The 25,048-nt window shown below is 43.5% G+C and overlaps 1 protein-coding gene across 3 annotated transcripts in view; it reads right to left on the bottom strand.

Annotated features, from left to right (window-relative positions):
• Positions 1-25,048, bottom strand: part of FER1L6 (fer-1 like family member 6) — a 276,448-nt gene that overhangs the window by 133,961 nt on the left and 117,439 nt on the right. For all 3 annotated transcript variants that reach the window (XM_077493299.1, XM_077493300.1, XM_077493301.1), the window contains exons 9-14: positions 19,646-19,832; positions 15,846-16,038; positions 9,508-9,851; positions 8,586-8,694; positions 6,195-6,378; positions 2,861-2,981 (exon numbers count right to left, since the gene is read on the bottom strand). In XM_077493299.1, the coding sequence (XP_077349425.1) occupies positions 2,861-2,981; positions 6,195-6,378; positions 8,586-8,694; positions 9,508-9,851; positions 15,846-16,038; positions 19,646-19,832 (1,138 nt within the window). The remainder of the gene's footprint in view (positions 1-2,860; positions 2,982-6,194; positions 6,379-8,585; positions 8,695-9,507; positions 9,852-15,845; positions 16,039-19,645; positions 19,833-25,048) is intronic.

Raw genomic sequence — 25,048 nt, 5'->3', positions numbered from 1 at the left:
TATATCAAGTCAAAATGTATTTAAAAATGTTGTTTGTCTTGCAAAACACTCTTAAACCAAGTTAATCTCAAACCAAGGTTTTACTGTATAGATGTTGTTCACTAAGTGATTGTCTAAATTTCAAAAACCATGGGTTAATTTATGATTATTATCAAAAGGTGGGCATCCAGACCTGGTTACCCGATTTTCACCACCTCTCCTATCCTAGTAGCAGGAGGTATTCTAAATTCATACAAGTCAATATTTGTGAGAGCTTTGGGTCTGCGATAGTTCAGAGACCAAGAACTAGCAAGAACAACATTTCTGCTAGTCAGGAGCTGTCCATGTTCTCAGAAAGCAGGAACTGTAATAATTAGCATTAGGCCTTTGCCATCTGCTGGTTGTTATTCAGCACTGCAGCTCAGAGGTTTTCAGCACACACCTGCCCTAATCATGAATGCTTGAATAGACTGCTGGATATTAGGCCTGTGCTGAATCAACTGAGTATTCTGTCTGTACATTAAATAAAATAAAATTACTGAGCTAGAAAAACATTTTCAGAGCTGCTAGCATCACAATTGACAAAATATTGTGTATAACATACGAAATCAAAGTGCTACACTAAAAAATCATTACATCAAATAATCATACATGAAAAAAGTCACAAACACTTAGTGTTCAAACAAAGAGTTCATGAATAAAAATGTCCACGGGGGCCACCATTAGTGTACCCATGCAAAGTCCACAGAAGTGTTTGAAGTGATGTAGTAAGTAAGTAGTTACAGTCACCAGCGTGACAAGATCCACCACCATAAATATAATGGGTACGCTTACCGGAAAGTGTGGACCCAAATTCCTTACGGTAGTGAGTCACACAGGCAGAAGTATATAAACATCACATAGGGAAGCAAGATCTTTCAGGTATTTCATGTGGAGGAATCTCACAGATCCCCTTAATTTTGGTATGGATGGACTCCAACTTGGACAATAGGCCCTTTGAGAAAGTCACGTGGTATGTGACGCAACGCGTCAGGGAGGAGCTAGGTGTCGATCGTCACTTCCGGTCGCGGCCGAGACCGGAAGTACCATTGTTTACATTCGCGAATTACTGGATTCATATGTAAGTGTGGATATTTTTATGAATAAAGTGGTTTTAACTATACTACACATTGGAGGCCCCCTTATTCTCTATCCTCATTATTATATAACCCGGATTGGGAATTGTGGAGATTACAAGTTGGTGTCCTGGAGGTTATATTTGGGAGGAGGTGGAAGATTGCCAGTCCACCATCCCTGAAGTGTGATCCGGTCCCTAGGGACCTTGATTAGAGGTGAGAGGCTGGGGGAAACAAGGGGTGCACCATAAGCACTGAAGTGTGGAGGAACGGTGTAATCCGCACCTTTATTCACATTGCATGGTTATTATCATCCGGTGGACTGATTGCACAATTTGTACATATTGGAGTGGACTGATTTACTCACACTTTGCACTTTGTAGCTTGTTTGGAGCAACACTATTTTTAATATTTTTATTTTTTTGGTTTGATTGTGTGCTTTGCGATTTGCACTATTGCACATTTGCACGTATAGATTTATTTATGCAATACATTTTTACATTTGTGACATTGTTAATATTTTCTTTGCACTATATTTTTTTGAGAATTAATGCACTGTATGAGGTTTTATATATGGATTCAATTTATTTATGATAATTTATATATTTTGCTGAGAATTCACATTTATTAGGATCCACTTAGGATTCACTTATTTAGGTAGCGCCACATAAAACACCCCTTATATCTATAATCTTGAGTGTAGAGAACACTTTTATATGTGAGCAGCTTTCTAAAAATAAGATCAGGTTCATCTGGCGAAGGTTGTGCGCAACAGTATTTGTCAAATTTGTATATCCAACTTGGACAAGCCGTCTCTCTCAGATCAGATGCAATGATCATGGCAGGAGCTGGTCCTGATACGTTTTGTCAAAAATGACATCTTCCTAGGCTAGTTGAAACACATCGGGTTCAGCTCCTGCCAAGGTCATTGTGTCTGATCTGAGACAGACGGATTGTCCAAGTTCACACCCTCCAGTAAGCGTAGCCATAATATTTATGCTGGTGGATCTTGTCACGTTGGTGGCCCTTACTATTCATGGATCACTTCAATCACTTCTGTGGACTTTGCATGGGTACACTAATGGTGGCCCCCTGTGGACATTTTTATTCATGAACTCTTTGCTTGAACACTAAGTGTTTGGGACTTCTTGTCACATTAATTTGTAATGATTTTTTAACGTAGCACTTTGATTTCATTCTGCCTATACATGCTTTGACTCAGGTCTGTCTGATTTGTGTTTGTCTGCTCATGCCCTAGATTATACTTCCAAAATGTTTGGACTATGTTCATACTCAGCTTATCTGTGCTTATTCTTATCATTAGCCCGCTATCTTGACAGTCATTGTTTTGTTTACCTGTCTAGAATCTGAATGCTTTTTAGAAGCCAATGGCTGCAAGCCCCGATCACTGTGTTCTATCAGAGGGGCAGTTCACCGGTCAGAACACTCAGTGGAGAGTTCACTGCACTGACATTGGATGTGTTAGTACTGCGATCTGTACGTTTTTTATTCAGCCAGCATATTTTCATTGTACCCAGCATAACGGTTCTGCTTATGTGTGTTCTTTACTCTGGTCATCTGAGGATTTACCCAATACTAGCATCTGTCACCCCCAATTATAGAATTGTGCCATCTCAAAGATCAATGCAGCTAGAGATGTAATAGAAAAGGTACCAGAGCCCGGAGATATAGCCCACAGCTTAACCTGCCTCTGGAATCCAAAAACTAGAATAGTGTAAAAATGAAATCCATTAAAATGTATTTACCAGGTGGTCGGTCATTTTCTGGAGCACATTGGACGTGTACAGTCTGAATGTCTGGTCACCCCAAGTACTTTTCACATAGATGCATGGCTTTTTTTCATAAAATTGCAAGTAGTGGTAATTCCTGTGGGACATAAAACAAATTGGAAAGACATTCTAAACCAGGCTTCATTTCTGTCATTAGGTAAGGTGGTAGTTTTGACTTAAGTAGCAACCCTTTCGAGCAGACAGAAGATAAAGCTTTCACCTTGCCTTATGGCCCCAGCTGTATTGTGACAAGATGGATGCTGAGGAGACAACACAGTTATCATTGTACTTCAAGCAAACAGCTTAATACACATATGAAATACAAACATGGGAGCTGTTTTGCTTGTCAATGGATTTGTATTTCTGTCCATCCAGTCCTGAGATTTATTCAGCTTTGCCACAAAGAGCAGTTCTGTCTGGCAGGGGAAACACTTGTTTTTTCTCTGCTGCCTCCCAATAACACTTATGCCGTGTACACACGACCGGACTTTTCGAGGGACTAGGTCCAACAGACTTACGACGGAGTTTTGACGGAGTTCTGACAGAGTTCTGACGGACTTTCCGAATGAACGGACTTGGCCACACACAATCACACCAAAGTCCGACGGATTTGAACGTGATGACGTAAGACCGGGCTAGAATAAGGAAGTTCATAGCCAGTAGCCAATAGCTGCCCTAGCGTCGCTGTTTGTCCGTCGGACTAGCATACCGACGAGCAGATTTTTCGATAGGAACTAGATCCGGCGGAGTTCCGGCGGAAAAATTTGAAACATGTTCCATTTCTAAAGTCTGTCGGATTTTTGCAAATCAAAAGTCCGCTGCAGCCCACACACGATCGAATAGTCCGCCGGAATCGTTCCGTCGGACCTTTGATGTCGAAAAGTCCGCTCGTGTGTACGGGGCATTACAGATCTTGTCTTATCCCCACCCTGTAAATGGACAGTGAAGGAGAAGCACCACACGTTGATAAGCTCATCTCTCCGTTACTCTGCTCTTTCATTCTAATATCAATATAATAGAGAATTTTTTTAGCATCAATGGTGCTTTACAAAGTACAGAGCGACAATACAGTTGAAATAAAAATCAATACAAGAGGACTGGGAGGGCCCTGCTCATGAGAAAGTAGAAGTACAGTTTGTTAGGATGGGCTTCCCTGAAGAAATGTGATTGCCTAATGGCTGGTAGAGTAGGAGACAGGCAGGTCAAGGTAGGGAGTTCCAGTGGATGGGAAATGGTCTTGAGAAGTCCTTGTGGTAAGCATAAAAGGAGACGAAAAGAAAGCTAGAGAGCAGGAGAACTTTAGAAGGGTAAAATGAACGATGTGGGTGATATTTTGAGATCAGTTTAGTGATATAGTGGGGGCAGAGTTGTGAATTTGTTGTTAGTAATTTAAATTGTAGACATTGGGCTAGCTGGTCAGTGGAGCATTTAGCATGGGCGGCAGTGGTCACTGAATAGTTGGTAAGGTGAATGAGACTAGCAGCAGCATTCATGATATTAGCAGTACATTCATGATAGACTGAAGGGAGGATAGCCTGTGTAGGCCGACAGGTTGTTTCTAGAGTTGTAGATGACCCCAAAGGCGCGCCGAGATGGACAGGAGAAGAACTAGGAAAGAGCAGGGTGTTGGAGGCCAAGGGAGTGTAGTTTTTTGAGAAGAAGCAAGTGGTAGCACCAGAGGTGTCAGAAATGGCTAAACATTGGTTTAGCAGTTAGGAAGTCGTTTTAGGAGTGCAGGTCCGGTGTAGTGTTGTGGGAGGAAACCAGAATGTAAGGAATCAAGAATGTTGTAATCAGTGGGACAGCAGGTCAGACAAGGCATTTAAGAAGTTTAAAGATAAAAAAGAGCAAGGAGATGGGCCTTCATTTTTTCAAACTGGTGGGTACCAGTGAGGGCTTTTTAAGCATTGGGGTAAGTAGTGCATATTTTAGAGGAGCGGGAAAGATACCAGTAGAGAGTAAGAGGTTGAAGATGTGAGTTAGAGAGAACAGAATAGAACAGGAAGGTGATTGTAGCAGTTGTGAGGGGTCCAGGGGGCAGGTGGTTAGGTATACCTCAGAAAAAAAGTATAGCACATCCTCTGTGATAACAGGGTCAAAAGAAAATTGTGGAAGCCATGGTATGTTAGGTGGAGGTGATCTCATCACCAATTGCACCAAACCTTTATTTTATGATTGTCAACTCCTGAGCAGTGAGTGAGTTTTAACCACTTAACCAATTGCCGACCAGTCGCCGTAATTATACTGCGATAGGTCGGCATGATCCCACGAACCGTCGTAGCTGTACGTTGGCTCCCTTAAGTAGGGTAGCAGGCACGCACCCGCTGCATTGCAGGGGGTTTCTGATGCTTGTGGCCAGCGGTCGCAATGACCGCCAGCCGCACATGATCTCTGAGAGGCAGAACAGGGACGTGTGTGTGTAAACAAACAAATCCCTGTTCTGTGAGGAGAGGAGAGACAGATTATGAGTTCCTAATAGCTAAGAAACACAATCCGTCATCTCCTATAGTCAGTGTTCTCCCCCCACAGCTAGAACACAGTTAACCCCTTGATCGCCCCCTAGTATTAACCCCTTCCCTACCAGTGACATTTACACAGTAATCAATGCATTTTTATAGCACTGATCAGTCGCTCTTTTTTGTTCATAGCGCAAAAAATAAAAACTGCAGAGGCGATCAATTATCACCAAAAGAAAGCTATTTGTGTGAAAAAAAGGACGTCAATTTTGTTTGGGTACAACGTCGTATGATTGCGCAGTTGTCAGTTAAAAGCAGTGCCGTATCGCAAAAAAAGTCTGGTCATTAAGGGGGCAAATTTTCCGATCTGTAAGTGGTTAAATAATATATGAAACCCAACATTTCATATTCCTGATATATGGCTGCTGTACCATGTACCTATATAAAAAAAAGTATCCTGTTCTCTTTGTATTGCTTCCTTTGTGCTCCATGGTGTTCCTGCCAGGCCCTCTTCTTTCCTATTACAAACTGACCACATAAGGCATGAGAGGGAGCTCAGCCTGCCCTCCTCCAATGATCACTCTTGTCCTGACACAACCCCCTGCACAGCTGTTCACTGGGAAGATCAGTGTGCCACTGTTTCTCCTCCTCTCCTCCTATTTTTCAGCTGAGAACAGAGGGAGTGTGATCAATTATTAAAAAGAGGAAAAGGGTATTTATAATGTTGTTTTTTTTATATATCTATACACAAATGTTTTGCCTTGCATTTTTATTTTAAACTGAATGTATTGTTTTACAAGGTGATCATTTACAATTACTTTAAATGCATCTATTGGTTGTGCTATCATTTGTACCTGTTTCCTTCTGTTATGAGAGGCTTCTCTGGTATCGTAACTGATTTATATGACATTGAGATTTCATGGGAGACATTCCCCTCCTCAGCTTGCAGTAATGGTGCACTTTCCAAGTCCTCAGCATCAGATGTCTTCTTTTTGCTGCTGTGCGTTGACACCCCATCAAGAACATTTCCATAATTACCTGTAAATACTCTATATCAGTGACATTTTCCAAGCATTTGCTATCACTTTAGCAGTAGGTATTTACACAGATCTGTCACATTTGTGCAAAGAATTGGATTATGTGAACCCTCTGCATGCAACAATGGGCACTTCTCTACTTGTGCACCCTTGTTACTGCTTCCAGGGGTCCTCTTAGAATGGAATGGCATAGGTGGTTGTAGAATTGGCTGCAGTGATATGTGCCTGCAGATACTCCGATGGAGGGGGGGCATGCTTTGACCCCCAAAATGCATTAAATACATACTGTATGCAGAACCTATTAGACTGCTTTAATGGAATAAAACTTTCAACTCTGGCTCTTATTTTGGGTGCACAAAACAGTGTAATTTATTGCGCTAATATTTTTTCTTGTATTTTAATAAATGTTGATATCTTTCCCGTATATATATAGTATACAAACTATATTGTCAGAAGTATTGGGATGCCTGCCTTTACACACGCATGAACTTTATTGGCATCGCAGTTATAGTGCGTAGCGTTCAATAATGAGTTGCCCCACCCTTTGCAGCTATAACAGCTTTAACTCTTCTGGGAAGGCTGTCCACAAGGTTTAGGAGTGTGTCTATGGGAATGTTTGACCATTGTTCTAGAAGCACAATTGTGAGGTCAGGCACTGATGTTGGACAAGAAGGCCTGGCTCGCAGTCTCTGCTCTAATTCATACCAAAGGTGTTCTATCGGGTTGAGTTCAGGACTTTGTGCAGGCCGGTGAAGTTCCTCCACCCCAAACTCCCTCATTCATGTCTTTATGGACCTTGCTTTGTGCACTGGTGCGCAGTCATGTTGGAACAGGAAGGGGCCATTCCTAAACTGTTCCCACAAAGTTGGGAGCATGAAATTGTCCAAAATGCCTTGGTATGCTGACGCCTTAAGAGTTTTCTTCACTGGAACTAAAGTGCCAAGTCCAACCCCTGAAAAACAACCTCACATCATAATCCTCCCTCCAGCAGATGATTTGGACCAGTGCACAAAGCAAGGTCCATGAAGACATGGATGTGCGAGTTTGAGGTGGAAGAATGGTCAAACATTCCCATAGACACACTCCTAAACCTTGTGGACAGCCTTCCCAGAAGAGTTGAAGCTGTTATAGCTGCAAAGGGTGGTCCAACTCAATATTGAACCCTATGAACTAAGACTGGGATGGCATTAAAGTTCATGTGCGTGTAAAGGTAGGCATCCCAATGCTTTTGGTAAGATAGTGTATATTTGAAAATGCTAGGACAGTATAAATTCCCCCCCCCCCCCCAAAAAAAACTACCCTTTTTTGGAAAGTAGACAGTCTGAGGCATATAGTAAGAGGCACAGTGAGTTTTTTTAAGTTGTAATTTTTTTGTCACAATTTTTTTAAAATTTAATCACACTAACAAATCCACAAAGAAATGTCTCAAAAAGAAGAAATAGAGAAATTATGTACAGCACTAGTCAAAGCCCTGATTTGGGTCTCACTGAAATTTTGTGGAAGACCAACAAACATCTTGCAACTCAAACAATTTTGCATGGAGAAGTGGTCAAAAAGTTCGGAGACGGGTGAGCAATTATACAAAATTACTGCAAGAAATTGTTTCAGCTAAAGGGGGGAAACCCCCATTCTGATGCCAAGGGTGTACTTACTTCTTCCATGGTACACCATCAGGGTGAGTCAATTCAATATTGAACCCTGCAGACTAAGACTGGGATGCCATTAAAGTCCATGTGTGTGTAAAGGCAGGCGTTCCAATACTTTTGACAATATAGTATGTGTGTGTGTGTGTGTGTGTGTGTGTGTGTGTGTGTGTGTGTGTGTGTATATACACACACACACTATAATTTCATTATTGCATTGGACCTCTGGAACGAAGCCAGTTCAGAAGGGATCAGCTGAATTTCGATCCATGTATGGGCACCCTGGTCCGGCAAGACCAATCATTGTGTTTTGCCGCCAGCAAAGACTCCTCATGGACAATACAAAATAGCGATGCTTAAGGGATTCTCAGTGTTGATGGGGGAATCAAGGATTTTTTTTTCCTTCCATTCATGGTGGAAGGAAAGAAATTGGCATAATCTATGGCCTGCCTAAAACTTTTAACATCTTTTGTTTTAATGCACCCGAAAGGTATTTAGCTGATTAAAATTGAACATTCCATTGGGCCTTGTTTAAACAGAAAATACGTCTTCAATATTTACTTACCAACACTGACTTCGAAGCTTATGGGTTTATCCCCGATCTTTCTGTCAATTAGGGTTGCCTCAAATAATGATCCAAAAAGAAGGAAGTCTTCAAACTTTTCCTCATGCATCTAAAACACATATACAGTGATATACCATGGGATCATGTTGGAAATTGTACAGTTTGGTTGGAGAATATTTCTATCCATTATGGTTTTGGAAATGTTCTAATCTTTCTTTCTCTTGCCTTTCTGAGGCACATCATGAGTAAAAGTTAGGTACACCAAGTCATGCAGGCCAAGGGGCTGTGGTACCCATAACATTTTTGCTAAACTGAAATGTAAGGCCATGAGAAGTCAGCCTCGAGGTCTACAAATTATGTAGAACTCAGCTAAATAGTCAGGTTCTTTAATCTCTTACAGCGTCCCTATTGGTGAGTGGAAGAATTCAATCCCGTCTACAGTAGCTAGAGATGCTCATAGCATATTCATTATGATAATACCAATAAAAAATAAAATACCACTTATAATCATCAATCTTCTTCCCCCCCTTTTCCCCCATTTCTTTTCTTCCTTTTCCTTCCCCTTCTCTTTCCCCTTCGCAATCCCCGCTGGGGGGGGGGGTTGAGGGTCTCGTTTTCAGTTACAGTTGTAACTTGATTTTTTTTTCTTCCTATTTTTGAATATATATTATATACCTCCTCTCCCAGAACATGGGGCACACCTCCTGCAAAAGGTATTATTATAATATTTTTATGACAGCTCTGGTCCACTTGTGTTTTGATTGTGCAATGTTTTACTATGACACTTTTCCATGATACAATTGTTAATGTGAGCATATTAATCTCCTTTTTATGTGTCGTTATGTTTGTCGTACCAATTTTTCTTTTGAAAATATGAAACTATAAGAAAAACTTAGTGAATGAAAACATAAATGAAAAAAACCTCAGGAGGGACATCAAAAGGCTCCACTTCCACCTGGGTGGAATTGGTCTTGTCCGCAGCAGCAGCTGGTTTAGCTTCCTCTTTCTCTCCCTTCTCTTTCCCTGTCCCTTTGGAAGACTTTGAGTCCTTCATTGGAATTTTGATGTCCTTAATGATTTTGGAAAACTTTGATTCCTGTGCCCCTCCAGAGAGAATCTCCACAGCAATTTCAATGAAGATTCTTCCTCTGAATGAAACTCCTTCTCCATGACCTTCATTGAGTTCTTGGTGATCTTCCATCAAAGTGGTATTACGAGGGGAACCATACAAGTTTATCCAGGCTGGACCAAACGTTGGAAGGAATCCTGCCAAGAAAAAGAAAAGCATTATAGTAACTAAAAGGTACCTGGGAGAAATTAAACTTCCAAAATGTTACCTTTACTAATTTAACAAGGTGCCCCTTTTCGCATGTATCTTAGGCCAGGCATACACTGTGTGATTTTCTTCCTGCAACCACGGGTTGCAGGAAAGAAATTTGCACGATTCTCCCATCAACACAGACAGTGCTGACAGAGGAATGCCTCCTGCTGAGCCATTTTCTGCTCCCAGCAGGGGGGGGGGCCGGAACTTGATAAATTCAGCCTGCCCATTAACGGTCCTTCTGAACCGGTTTCCTGCTGAACAGGCCAAGATTCGAACCATGTATGGTCAGTCTTACTCATTCTCTTAGCCCTATTATTTCAGACCAGGACCAGATTTGCCATTAGACCAATCAGGCCTCTGCCTATAGATGAAATAGGTAAAAACGCTGGTGTTGAGCTAGCAGAAGCATGTTTTTTTCCCATCATCGGTAGAAATAAAACAATTTGGGAACGTTTTTATACATTCGGAATATTACAGTATGCTAGGACCAGTAAAAAAAGAAAAAGTTCTTTACAAAGGAGGTAATTTTACCACTGGGCACTAAAGGTTGGGTGTCTAAGCCCTTGTACACACGGTCGGACATTCTGACAACCAAATCCGTTGGATTTTGTCCGACGGATTTTGTCCGATGGATTTTGTCCGAAACTGTTGCATACACACGGTCGGACAAAGTTGTCGGAAAATCCGATTGTACATAACGTGATGACGTTTTTTCATTACGACAGGACTACGTTCAGGCTAGTAGCCAATAGCTTTGGCCTAGGAATTTGATCTGAGCATGCGTGGCACTTTGTCCATCGGAGTAGGCTACACATGATCAGAGTATGTGCGATCGAAGCACTTTGTCGGAAAATTTTAACAGCAAGTTGGAAAAGTTGATCCGTCGGATATTCAGACGGAAACAGTCCGATGGAGACCACACACAGTCGGAATATACGACAAAACGGTCCGATAGGACACATTCCGTCAGAATCTCCGACCGTGTGTACAAGGGCTAAGGGCTCTACTGATGGGAATGTCACTTTTGGTTTTACCCTTTAGTGGAACTTTAGGTGGATCACTTCGGGCAGCTATTGCCGCGTACACACGATCAAACAATCCGGTGGAAAAGTCCGGCAAACTCAAGTCCGCCAAACAATCCCCCCGTGTGTAGCCTCCGGCATACTTTTTTGACCCGAAAGTACGGCGGACTTAGAATGCCGTGTTGCACATCAATCTGCCCGCCGTACTCGCATTTCGGCGGACAATCCGGCCGTGTGTGTGCCAGTCCGCCGTACTTTTGAAATGAGCGGACTTTTCCCGCCCGGAGAAAAGTCCGCTCATTTCGAGCGGGTCTCCAGGTAGGCGGGCCCGCGAAGGAGACGTCGCTGGCCCCGCCGCCTGGTATGGACTTAAAGGGGAACCCCAACGCCGAAAAAAATCGGCGTGGGGGTCCCCCCCAAGTCCACAACAGACCCTTGTCCGAGCACGCTACCCGGCCGGCCAGGAAAGGGGGGCGAGCGAGCGCCCCCCCTCCTGAGCCGTACCAGGCCGCGTGCCCTCAACATGGGGGGTGCCTTGGGGAAGGGGGGGCCGCGCGACCCCCCACCCCAAAGCACCTTGTCCCCATGTTGATGAGGACAAGGGCCTCTTCCCGACAACCCTGGCCGTTGGTTGTCGGGGTCTGCGGGCGGGGGGCTTATCGGAATCCGGGAGCCCCCTTTAATAAGGGGGCCCCCGGATACCGGCCCCCCACCCTATGTGAATGAGTATGGGGTACAATGTACCCCTACCCATTCACCTGTAAAATAAAATACAAAAAAAACACAACACACAAGATAAAATACTTTATTGCACAGCTCCGGGGGTCTTCCGTCTTCGCGGGTCTTCTCGCCGGACTCCTCCGCTATCTTCTTGTAGCTCTTTTGCTAGCGGAGGAGTCCGGCTTTCTTCCTCGCCGCCGGCCTCTTCTTCCGACTTCTTCTGCCGGGCCACCGCGCCTTCTTACAGCTCTTTTACAGGCGGTGGCCCGGTCTTCTGTCGCCGCCGCCTTCCGTTCTTCTTCTTCTTCTTCTTCTCCTTCTTCTCCTGGAGATGTTGACTCAACGCTCTCTCCGGCCACAATGCTAGGGATGCGCTGCACGGCCACTTATATAGGGACAAGGGGCGGTGTCACATGGCTTTATGTCACATGGGTTGGTGTCACATGGTGACTCCGCCCCCTTACGATGTCACAGTCCCCATGTGACATCAACCCATGTGACCAACCCATGTGACATAAAGCCATGTGACACCGCCCCTTGTCCCTATATAAGTGGCAGCGCAGGGCGTCCCTGGCATTGCGGCCGGAGAGATCGTCGAGTCAACATCTCCTGGAGAAGAAGAAGAAGAAGAAGAACGGAAGGCGGCGGCGACAGAAGACCGAAGAGGGGGACAAGACCCCCGAAGTCGGAAGAAAAGGCCGGCGGCGAGGAAGAAAGCCGGACTCCTCCGCTAGCAAAAGAGCTACAAGAAGATAGCGGAGGAGTCCGGCGAGAAGACCCCTGAAGACGGAAGACCCCCGGAGCTGTGCAATAAAGTATTTTATCTTGTGTGTTGTGGTTTTTTTTGTACTTTTATTTTACAGGTGAATGGGTAGGGGTACACTGTACCCCATACTCATTCACATAGGGTGGGGGGCCGGTATCCGGGGGCCCCCTTATTAAAGGGGGCTCCCGGATTCCGATAAGCCCCCCGCCCGCAGACCCCGACAACCAACGGCCATGGTTGTCGGGAAGAGGCCCTTGTCTTCATCAACATGGGGACAAGATGCTGAGGGAACGCGGCCTGGTACGGCTCAGGAGGGGGGGGCGCTCGCTCGCCCCCCTTTCCTGGCCGGCCGGGTAGCGTGCTCGGACAAGGGTCTGTTGTGGACTTGGGGGGGACCCCCACGCCGATTTTTTTCTGCATTGGGGGTTCCCCTTTAAGTCCATACCAGGCGGCAGGGCCAGCGACGTCTCCTTCGCGGGCCCCGCCTACCTGGAGACGCGCTCGAAATGAGCGGACTTTCCTCCGCGTGTGTGGGCGAGTCCGTTCATTTCGAAAGTACGGCGGACTTAGTACGGCGGGCTTAGTACGCCGTATTAGTCCGCTGAAAAAGTGCCGTGTGTGGGCAAGTAGCCCGTTCGGAAATTCCGACGGACAGTCTGGCGGACGTCCGCCAGACTAAGTACGTCGGACAGACGGCTACGTGTGTACGTGGCTTAAAACTATGTAAAACATTAGAAATACGTGCCTATACTGGTTAAAAGACAGTTATACACCGTCTCACCCTGCTCTGTGCATGTTCAGTTGCTCTCCATTTTTAGGCATTTTTAGTCACTGCCGAGTTTGTAGAGGCCTGTCTGCTGACAGCCTTAAAGTGGAATTAAACCCTCCTATCCTTTACAGCCAAGGAAGCTGCTTCTGTTTGATCTTGAACTGCCATTACGCTGCACATGTTATCAGTTATGACACCAGACATTTGATGGTTTGACAGTTTGGCTGAAGACACAAGCAAATGTGACAATTAGCAATACCCATTAAATCGATGGGTATAGTTCTGCTTTAGGATTAACTTCTGCTCAGGGGCTCTGGGCTTCAGCAAAATGGCAGCCTCCAGCAAGAAGAAACAGGAGCAATGCTGGAGGCAATTTACAGCACACTCTAATTTTGATAGCACAATTATTAATGTGGAATGTATGTTCCTTGCTAAAGAACATTATTTTTTATCAAGTTGTTATGGGTAAAGTCCAACTTTAACGTGACCCTGTCACTAAAATACCAATTAACCTGTACACTACTGAAGAGGAACCACTGGATGAAGATCCTGCAGCATCTGATATATTTGTTCGTGTTGGAAACCTGATTCCCTGCCGCACTCAGTGTCTTGAACCTTAAAGTAGTTGTAAACCCTTACAGACCACTTTTACCTACGGGTAAGCCTAGATTAAGGCTTACCTGTAGGTGCAAGAAATATCTTCTACACGGTTTAGGAGATATTTTCAAAAGACAGGCACCGTTTATTTTACATATTTGTTTTAGTGACAGAGTCACTTTAACCCGCATCATTGTAAACTTGTATAAGCAGCACTTTCACTCTCCTACTGTATCTCGTGATTTTTGTACTGTATATTGTTTCTCTTTACGCTATGTTCTTTTAATTAGAAAGCTTTATTTTATTTTATTTTACCATTTTTACCCTTCTGGCTTTGTGCATGGTCATGGAAGATGATAGTGCTGAAAATCAATAACAAATAAGTAACAAATAAAATAATAAATAATAAAGTGTTTCCATAGTTTTTTTCTTTGTTTTTGAAATGAAATAGTAAAAAAGCTCTTTGAGTCTGTCTGTGCCTTCGAGGGAAGATTCAGCCACTCCTTTAACTGGGATGATGGAAGATCTGAATTTTTATTGTTACACTACAGCAGAAAACAAAGGAAAATATCTAGCAATGGACACACATGTTGAAAATGGCATTTCCCCTTATTTTGACATGTCCTATATTGTAAAACGGTCTTTTTCCGTAGGATTCAATATTGAGTTGGCCCACCCTTTGCAGCTATAACAGCTTCAACTCTTCTGGGAAGGCTGTCCACAAGGTTTAGGAGTGTGTCTATGGGAATGTTTGACCATTCTGCCAGAAGCGCATTTGTGAGGTCAGGTATGAGAAGGCCTGGCTTGCAGTCTCCGCTCGAATTCCGTCCCCAAGGTGTTCTATCAGGTTGAGGTCAGGACTCTGTGTAGGCCAGTCCCCCCTATTTTCTTGTGGTCTGCCAGGTTGCGTTCTTGGATAAGGGTCTGGTATAGATTTTGGGGGGACCTCAAAGCCAAATTTTGGCGCAGGGTTCCCCTTAAAATCCTTACCAGACCTGAAGAGTCTGGTATGGATTTTGGGGGGACACCTACGCCAATTATTTTTAAAAATTTGGCGCAGAATTCCCCTTAATTTCCATACCAGACCTGAGGGGCCTGGCATGGATTTTGGGACCCCCACACAATTTCTTTTTAAATTATTGGTTTGGGGTTCCCCTTAATATTCATATCAGACCCAGAGGGCCTGGTAATGGACTGGGGGGGACCCATGCCCTTTTTTTAATGAGTTTTATCTATATTGCTAAGACCTGACAATTCATTACAGCTGCGATCAGTTTTAAATGACAATTTTTCCTTTAGAAATGTAATTTTGCTGTGGTATTGTTCTAAACATGGGAAAAATGGGCTACTTTACAGGCATACTATAGACAACCAAAGTTTGGCCTGAACTTATGCTCGGGCCGAACCGTTCGCCCATCCCTAATAACAAACATTTTTTGCAATGCAACCAGGGGGTCTTTCAGTGTTCATCACGGCACAACTTAAAACTAGAATTGCTCACATCCTCAGATGCACCCCACTGGGTTACCAAACTAACCCTAGGGAATCTAGCTCTGAGAGAACAGCCAATAACCAAGCAAGTGAAAGCACCATACCCCAGATAAGCTCCCAATTTTGTAACAATTCACTGACCGCTCAAAGAACCACTGACCCACCAAGTTGGTGTGACATTACCTTTTTTTAGTGACATTGACTTGACGTCTTACTAACCCTAATTAAAAGGTGGGTGGTTGGTGAAGGGAGTCAGGTGAAAATTCTTCTCTTTGCCTGAACTTTCTGCAATGATTATCTATAAATCTTCACAGAAATTTCCAAGCCCATCTCATTTTTTAATCACAAATTTGGTAAGACCTTCACCCACCTCACTGAACTCCATTGTCCATTTTTTTTAAGGTCTTACTTTAATAATAATAATAATAATAATAATAATAATAATAATAATAATAACTAGCCACGAGTTGATTTTTAAGCCACTTTGGCTGGTTTAGTCTGCTTGGCTTCCATCCTCCATGTTGCTTACAAGAGGCCTATCATGCTCAAGCATACAATATAAAGGCCTTACCTTTGTCTCCATCTTGCTCATCGGAGATCTGCCTCAAGTCTATGAAATGAGTTGCCAGAGCCACATCATTCATGCTACCCTCATCCCACACCTGGATCTTTACTCTCCGACACAGCGGGGGGAACATTTCTTTAAATACAATCTGCTCATGCCATACCGGCACCGCCGTATTTTTCTGGGCTGTGGTCCGACCCTGAGATTACAAACAAATAACCAATGCATTAAAAAAAAAGTTCTTACCAGAACAAAAATTGCCAGTTGACTTTTAGTCACGCTATGTACCTTTACATTTCTCTCTTCTTTAATAGTGAGTTTCATTCATACCTGAGCTGACAGTGAGTGTGTACAGGTTTACAATAGTATATGGTTTGGGCTGGGTTCATACCATCGCCGCATGCGGTTCACCGTTTCAGTTCCATTTTCAGCACATTTTTGGAATTCGGACCTGAAACGGACCAAAAGACACACAGGGCTCCTGTGCAAATTTGCACTGGAGCCGCAGCGGAGATATGTGAACCGGCTCCATAGAGAGCTGGTCAAAATCTCCTGCTATTGCAAATTGGATGCAGAGGAACCTGCATCCAATTCGCAATGGTGTGAACCCAGCCTAAGGGTCTACTGCTGGGCATATTGCAATTTCAGCAATGGCAAGTTTGTGTTCCAATAACAGAGAAGGAGCATTGGGGTTAAGTTATTAAAACTGGAGAGTGAAAAATCTGGTGCAGCTCTGCATGGTAGCCAATCACCTTCTAATGTCAGCTTGTTCAATTAAGCTTTGACAATAAAACCTGGAAGCTGATTGGTTTCTCTGCAGAGCTAAACCAGATTTTGCACTCTCCGGTTTTAGTAAATAAACCTCATTGTGTTGGAGGCAAGCTTCATTTTTTTTCTAATGACCCAAAATTTTGCAAAACAAAAACTAATTGTACCTTGATAACCCCTTCAAATTGTAAGCAAGCAAAGTGAGAACTATTGATCTGTATGAAAAGATTATAAAGTTTAGTCCCTCGCGCTACTACGTGAATAATAAAAATAACAATTCTAAATGTTGAAATCGCTGCTAAATCTAAAGTGTACACTACGCACAAATAAATGAAATGACGATGACTGCCACAGCCCCTGATGAAGTCATGTGCCATGACGTAACTCATAGGGCGTGTTCAGGTTTTTGAGCAAACCGGAAGTGACATTAGGATCGTGTTTTGCACTTACAAGCCTGTTTTTACCTATCTGTAAGAAGCAATTTGGCCTTTTAATAAATATCGATTGTTTATACATAATACACTATGGGAGGCTCTCTTTTATGCTTTCTTTAATGGGCGATACTGGATGGTAACCGTGTCACTGCAAGGTCTGAAGGAAAACCTGGTCTATAGCAGAGGGAAACTAGAGCCCGACAGATCATTATCTACTCCCAGAATTCTCCATACGGACACCAATTGGAAATATGTGCGCTGTGTACAGGCATACCCCACTTTTAAGTACACAATGGGGTTTATTTACTAAAGCTGGAAAGTGCAAAGTCAGGCTCACTTCTGCATAGAAACCAATGAGCTTCTAACCTCAGCTTGTTCAATTTAGCTTTGATAATAAAACCCAGAAGCTCACCGGTTTCTATGCAGAAGGGAGCCTGATTTTGCACTTTCCAGCTTTAGTAAATAAACCCCACTGTGTACTTAAAAGTGGGGTATGCCTGTACCTGGTCCCATCACAGGATATCTTTGAGGCTTAATATACTCCGCATGGAGGTAAGAGCTCTGTGAGCATTAGGTGGCTGTTTGGCCACGAAGATTCACAATTAAGAAGCTTTTGCGTTTAATATCCAGAAGCTTTTGACGTTTATTATCTAGAAGATCTGTCACATCATTTTTGGACATCATTTATTGTTATCGCTAGTAACACTTGTATGTCCGGTTTCAGACAATTTGGGCTTATTATTATATCACTTTATTTCACAATTTGGATATATTGTTTTAGTGTTTTTACACGCTTTGGATCATTCCACTCTATTGCATACTGGATAGGTTTTATTCAGCATTGAATATTGATTTATTACTGAAACCTGTGCAGATCACTTCATTCATCATTTATTGATCTGTATGCTTGCCTTTGGTCAGTGACCTACTTTTTAGCTAGCAATCACAGCCCACATATTTCCCTCTGTACAAAGTCTCTTTAAAGCTGAAGTGACTTCTGCTTTTATTTTGTCTTCCTTGGTTCATCCCTCTCTCCTCATCGTAGAAATTCCAAACTTTCTGCTTCCATTGCATGCCTTATTTTAGATCCCGTAGACCCAGTGATGCCATCAGCAGGTCCCTGTGCCTCTCTGTGTAATGCAGGTAGATCATGACTGGTGGGAGGAGGCAGTAGGGTGCTGTTCAAAGTTTCCTGAAAACATCACAGCACCCTGCCTCAATACTCCTCTCAAGAGCTCTTGGCCCAGATGCAAGCAGTGGGCTGGCCCTTGGTAGGAGTTTTACTAATATAAAAATGCCATGATGGGTGGGTGTGAGTCTGGAGGAGTGGGTGTTCCTAGACTGACTGCGTTTGCACACAAATCGCCTTAAGCCTGCCATAGATGGTTCAATGTCGGCCAGTTCAGCAGGCTGGTCGGTTCAGGGTACAACCAGCCTGTCAGTTTTATTATGCAATTATTGCCAGCGGCTATAGCCACTGACAATATTCACTGTGTGTTCTTCCAGCAGGGACACCCCCCCCCCCCCCCACCACCGGGAGAATACAATAGCTCCGTGAGAGGGATTCCCCCCATCAGCACTGACTGTGGTTGCAGGAAAGAGAATTGCTCCATCTATGGCCAGCATTAGGTAGAGCTCACTTGTGATAGAAAGAAATTACATTTAGTGAATGAAAGGGGTGGGCCAGGGGCAGTGAAGGTGAAGATAAAAGGGCTAAATGATGATGCAGGACATCCTCCAGCTAGGAAACGAGGTGGGCTCTGTCTAGTAGCTTACAGCTTGCAGTGTATCATAGAAAGCAATTTCCGTACAGAAGATGAGACAATTGTGCAAGACTGATTGCAAATGTACTGTAAAAGACTGAATGGAAGGCTGAGCTGCAAGGGTTTATAGCAGCAAACAAATACTCTTGCGCATTACTCTTGATCTAATGTTCAACTTCAAAGGATAATTTCTCAGGCCTTGCAGTGTCACTGCGAGGTCTGAAGGAAAACCTGGTCTATAGAAGAGGGAAACTAGAGCCTGACAGATCATTATCCACTCCCAGAAGTCTCCATACAGACACCAATTGGAAATATGTGCGCTGTGTACAGGCATACCCCACTTTTAAGTACACAATGGGGTTTATTTACTAAAGCTGGAAAGTGCAAAGTCAGGCTCACTTTTGCATTGAAACTAATAAAGTTCTAACCCCAGCTTGTTCAATCAAGCGTTGGTAATAAAACCTGGAAGCTCATTGGTTTGTATGCAGAAGTGAGCCTGATTTTGCACTTTCTAGGTTTAGTAATAAACCCCATTGTGTATGCCTACCCTGTTCTCTCCTCCTATCAGTATGTTCCTTGTACTTAAGCACCCCTAAGAGGTTCCTTGTGCTGTTCCTCCCTCCTCTTGAGTGAGCTCTGCTCTTGAGGGACTGTAAGAGGTTTATGTCAAGTTAAATGAAAGTACTTACAAAGCTTGCATGAAAAAATACACTTTGTGATGTTCCTTTATATTTGCCTGTAGTTCAATGTTCACATTTCACTCTAGGAAAACTACATAGCAGCATACTTATATTTTATAACATGTTGTAATTGTTCATCATAACAAATGTGTGTCATTTACCATCTGTCCTGCAAACATGACAACCACATATGGGTCTACAAGGTCCTTGTCGTCCCCCATGAAGGCTTTGGTGACATTGGCCATAATACTGGAGTTCATTTTTGGTAGCCCTTCGGCTCTGTAGATCCTCACGTAGAACCGGGCCCATGGTCTTTCAGAGGGAAAACCTACAGGGACCAGCAAATTCCTGATGGAAACACAATCAAATATATTAATCAGCACAGATAATTTCATGGATTAGACCAATTTAAAAACAACAGCAAAGAAAGAGTCACTATGGCAGTAGCTCATTTTCTGGCTTCCTTTTTTCCGATGCTTGGTGTTCAATAAAAGATGTACATTGACTGAATGCCAACTGCCCCATTGTACCTTGTACTGGATTTTATAAGTCTGGGTCACAATATGCTAACCTACCTCAAGTGGCTTTAGAGATGAGCAAATGTAGCTGTGTTCAATTCTCAGTTGTCAAACTCATTGTAGATTCCAGGAAATTGTGAGCTTTATTCTGAACCCCATTGAAGTCCATGTGTAATGAATCTTAAAAATCAACGTTGGCCATTTTGACTGTGTGATACATGTTTTACCACATCACACATATCCCTTTTTTTTGGTAAACTTTATGTAAAGTGCACAAAGGGACACTTCGTTCATGTCACTGTACAGCAGTGTGGTGCATCAAATGCATTAAATGTTTTGAGGCCTAGTAGCACAGTGCAGACTTCCAGGGTCCATCCTTCTGGAGGTGACCCCTCTGCCCCTGGGGCAGAGAGAGAGAGCGAGGAGAGGCCCGAGGAGTCATTTTGAAGGTCCCAGCTAGGCTTAGCTGGGGGGCCTACCACAGAGAGAGAGAGCCTAGGTCCAAATCTGGATAGAGCTAGGAGAGCAGGAATGAGGAAGCTTCATTTTTCTGGGAGTGAGTGAATACTTCATCTAGCTACACAGTTGAGAAGTGATTTGGGGGTGTTTTACCTAATAATTCAGTGCAGTGCAGTCAAGAGTTATGCAAGACAGGAGTGTGCTATACTGTCTATGTATGCCCAGTACAGCCAGGAGTTGTGCAATACAGCCAGGAGTTGTACAATCCTACACAAGACAGAGTACAGTGCAGCTTAAAGTGGAAGTAAACTCCCCTATCATTTTCAGCCAAGGAGGCTGCCATCTTTTCCTCTGTTTAATCTTCAACTGCTACGGTGCTGCACATGTGATTCGTTATGACACCAGCCATTGGATGGTTTGATAGTTTGGCTGAGAGCACAGCCAATGTGCAGTTAGCATTCCCGGCATGCCTTTTTTTTTTAACTGTTTAAATCGATGGGTTTACTTCCACTTTAAGATTATGCAATGCAGCCAGCATTTTGTACAGAATAGCCTGAAGGCCAGCAGTCCTCAAGTTTTACAGTTCTACAGTTCATGGTATCCCATGGTCCCCATGCCTATCCAAGCTCCTGTTCAATAAAATAAATATTAATAAATAACAAAATACAAAAATAAATTATAAAGAAACCTCTAGACAGTGGAAGAATGCAAAAAATGCTGTGTGCCTGGTTGTGCATGCTGTGAGTGGGGAAAATAGGCCCAAATAACCAGCGGCCCCTGTGGGGGAAGGCGCTACATATATAGAATAATTACCGTATTTATTGGCATATAACACTCACTTTTTTCCCCTTAAAATGCCCTGCCGTTCCTAACCTTCTCTGCCGCTCTCGGCGGCTTTCGGGACCAGAAGGCGCTGTGTTCCGGTGTGACCGCGGGAAAGCCGGGGAGAAAGAGAAGGACGGTCTATCCCGGCAGGTCTGACTTGTGATCCTTTGCGGAGTATCTGGAGGAAAAGTTTTGGGGGCGCCTACACTGCATTTAGGATATACACCGCAAATCATTGGAGTGTTCCTATACCTACTGAGGACATACATCCTAATTGAGGATACACCTGCTATTTTGGAGCATATTGCTGTCTAACTGACAGCAGTGAGGTAAGGTACCCACTGCACTCAGTGTGTGAGCACCCACGTTTGAGGAGCTGCAAGATCACTGGTGGAACTATCCCGGGGTTGTTCACAGGATTAACCCTTCACATAGCACAGCGTGGATTCACTTTATTTTTTGCATGAACTGAATTACTAGTCCTTTATGCTAATTAAGAGACACTTTTAGGAACCCCCCCCTTCTTTTGGATTAGTGTCTTTTTACTTTTTGATATATTTTTTTACATATTTTTTTATATTCTTTTATTGTGTATTTATTTTTCTCTTACACAAGTTTTTTGTACACACGTTGGCACTTGGATGCACTTTCATGGACTGTCACACATTTGTTTGATGTCACGATTCTTTTGAAGTGCTATTATCAGGATTTGCGTTTTTATCTGTATTACTTCACTTGCACTTTATTATGATTGTATAGATCATTTAGATCTCTCTTTTATGAATAACACTAGGAACAAGTTATATTCTGAACACCCTATCAATCACTTGGTATAAATTTTAGCACAAAAGTTTGTAGTTATAATTTAAAGTAATTTTAATCGCATGAGTGCATCTTTAAGATTTTATGCGATTATTTATCAATTTTGTTATTAGATTTAATTTTGTGTGGAGCACAACACCATTTATTGTTTACTTACTATCTTCGGCCACAATCGGCCGTTCTCGGTGGCTTTCAGAAAGCCGAAAGCCACCGAGAACAGCCGAGTGCGGCCGAAAATACCCAAAAGCCACCGAGAACGGCCGAGGACATCCGCTCTGTATCTCGGTGGCGCCATTTTTAAACAGCAAAGACACTGACAAGCCTGCAAATAACTGACAAGGCTGCAATGGAGGGCTGAAAACAACTGACAAGGCTGCAATGCAAGGCTGCAAATGACACTGACAAGGCTGCATTGATGGGCATTTAAATGTACGTTTTTTTCCTTAAACTTCCCTCCTAAAAGTTTTTTTCTTTTAAATTCCCTCCTAAACTTGGGGTGCGTGTTATACGCCGATAAATACAGTACGTCACAAAAACACATTATTGTGGGATTTCCAGAGCCCAGGTTTCCCAGGAGGAATCAGTGAGGCATTGGTATTTCACTTGTGCCTCCCAAGAATTTTTTTGTAAAAGTCTTATTTTTGGCAGCATGTTTTAGGCAGTGCGTATTTGGGGGGAGTTTAGGAAATCAGACCTTTTATTTTCATGAAAGGTCTAGTTAAATGTGAACTACTTTCTCCATGGCAGGTGGCACTCTTCCGCAGCAGTCCTGTGAAGAATGTGAGAAGAAGTCAAGAGGGACAAGGTTCCTGTATGGTTTCCTGGGTCACTGGGAAAGCCATCCTATTGAATGCTGCCTCTCCCCGTGACTCAAGCAGCCATCTTGGGTCAGGCACAGTCTTTTTAAGGCTCCCGGGTTTTGGCAAGTGGACTGAGTAGGGACAGGTACCCCATCTGTCAGGTACAGTAATAGTGCTAGAGAAAGGGCCTCATCTCTTCTGGATATTTTCCCCCGACTGAGGACCGGACGGCCAGGCCCCATTCAGTCCTCTTTCAACAGGCGCTGTCATTCTGGCTGGAATCTACTTCTGTCAAGCTACTGAACCGTTAGTGTGCCCAGCTGGGTGGCTTTCCCACCGCGTTTGTTGTGAACTGTGGCTCCATTTTTTCAATACAAGTTTATTGCACCTGCCTGTGTGAATTATTGACTCCTCACCATGCTGCACTCCACCTACATGCATGAATAGACCCCCGACATGTCACAATATAAATATCAGAAAACCTCCACCTTTAATTTATAAGGAGAGGAGAGAGATGGGACTTTGAGTGAAGCACACAGCAGTAAATGGATTGGTCAAGTGACTAAGAAAATTTAATTTATTTATATTTCACAAATCATGGAAACCATGGAATGGTACCTGCTCCTGATGAGCGGCTATAGTGCCGTGAAACACGTAGAGTCTTGAATTATTACCTTCTTTTTATTGCAATCATGGAATATCAAGTTTTTATATAATCTGAATCTGATTTATACTGTACAAGGCGTGTTGCCCCAAGTATTTTTTAGAGGTCTGTTGCCCAAAATACTTGCAAACAATGTATGATTTGTGAAATATAAATAAATTAAATTTTCTTAGTCACTTGACCAATCCATTTACTGCTGTGTGCTTCACTCAAAGTCCCATCTCTCTCCTCTTCTTATAAACTACTGACAGGGATGGAGGCTGGCGTCCCTTTGATGCTGGCCTAATTTAAAGTCCCAAAATGCACTTTTAGTAAAAGCCATCCTTGAGCTCCAGTCCAGTGGCTATCTAGGCTGAGATGATGTCCTCAGTCTGCTGCAGGAATGAGGAAGCATTTTCTCAGTCTCATCTTCCCCAATAATCAGACTTTAACTTAGCAACATATTCGGTGCTAGGTGAGCAGCTGCAGCAGGGAACTGATCTGAATTAGAAATTTGTGAACATTGCATGGGCACCAGGATTAACATGATTATGTCATTGCTGAGCCAACATCTCATTCCAGGAAGTAGGCCTTGGACGGACGAGGCCTGAACAAAGATGGCTCTCTTTCTGGAGAGAAAATCAGATGGCATTGTCAAGGGAGAGTACTGTGATCTCTATGACAGTTAATAAACACCTGAAAGTGTTACTTTGGCACATTACTGACTTTAGATAATGTAGCACTGACCCCTGAAGGAGCTGCTGGTTTTATTGGGTTTACCGTTACCTTCTTGACTGCTTCTCTGTTTAGGGGTTCCCCTAGTAGACGGCCCAAAGAAATGTGGAAACTGACGCTGAATCTTCTTTTGGGTTATTTATTTGAAACAGAAACAGAGTCTCTCAGTTTATGGTAGAGGGTTAGGAGTAAGTTCAGGTACTTTAGACTGCAAAAATGGAAAGTCTCTTATAGAAAAATCAAGAGAGTAGCAACCGTTTCACAGCTGGATTTTACAACCCCTGACCTCCTCTCACTAGCCTAGCAGCCGGTAGGGTGTTAAGTAAAGTCTCTGCCACAGACTGGAGCGTAGGATATTTGACAAAGTCTCTACCAGAGACTTGAGCGTTACTGAGGGACATAGACAAATTTAGAGAGCTATCATACGGTACCAGTATCTCTCAGCCGATCTGGCGATACCGTATGAGTGTAGATCCATGAAGTGTCCTTCAAATGAGCCTCCAGGCTCCTTCAGAGAGGTCAGCCTTGTGCACGGCCTTCTCCTGAAGAGTCCTCCCCTGGGGTTTCGCCAGTTGCTGGGCCTCTCCCTTCAAATGAGACGGCACCAGATCACCTTTGGATCAATAGGCCCCGAAATCCATTCAGGCCTGTTCCTGCAGTTGCGTTGCCTCGGGCTAGCCATCCCCGAGACTCGAAATGCATGGTTCCGCACCCCAGGCCAGCAGGGCCATGGGGCTGGGTCATAGGGACCCCTCGAACGGA

The sequence above is a fragment of the Lithobates pipiens genome, unplaced genomic scaffold (genome assembly GCF_037356315.1).
Source record: "Lithobates pipiens isolate NorthernLeopardFrog02 unplaced genomic scaffold, aLitPip1_a1.2 Scaffold_19, whole genome shotgun sequence".
Lineage (NCBI taxonomy): Eukaryota > Metazoa > Chordata > Amphibia > Anura > Ranidae > Lithobates > Lithobates pipiens.
Note: the sequence above shows the minus strand (reverse complement) of the source record. Positions and strands in the feature narration are given on the sequence as shown.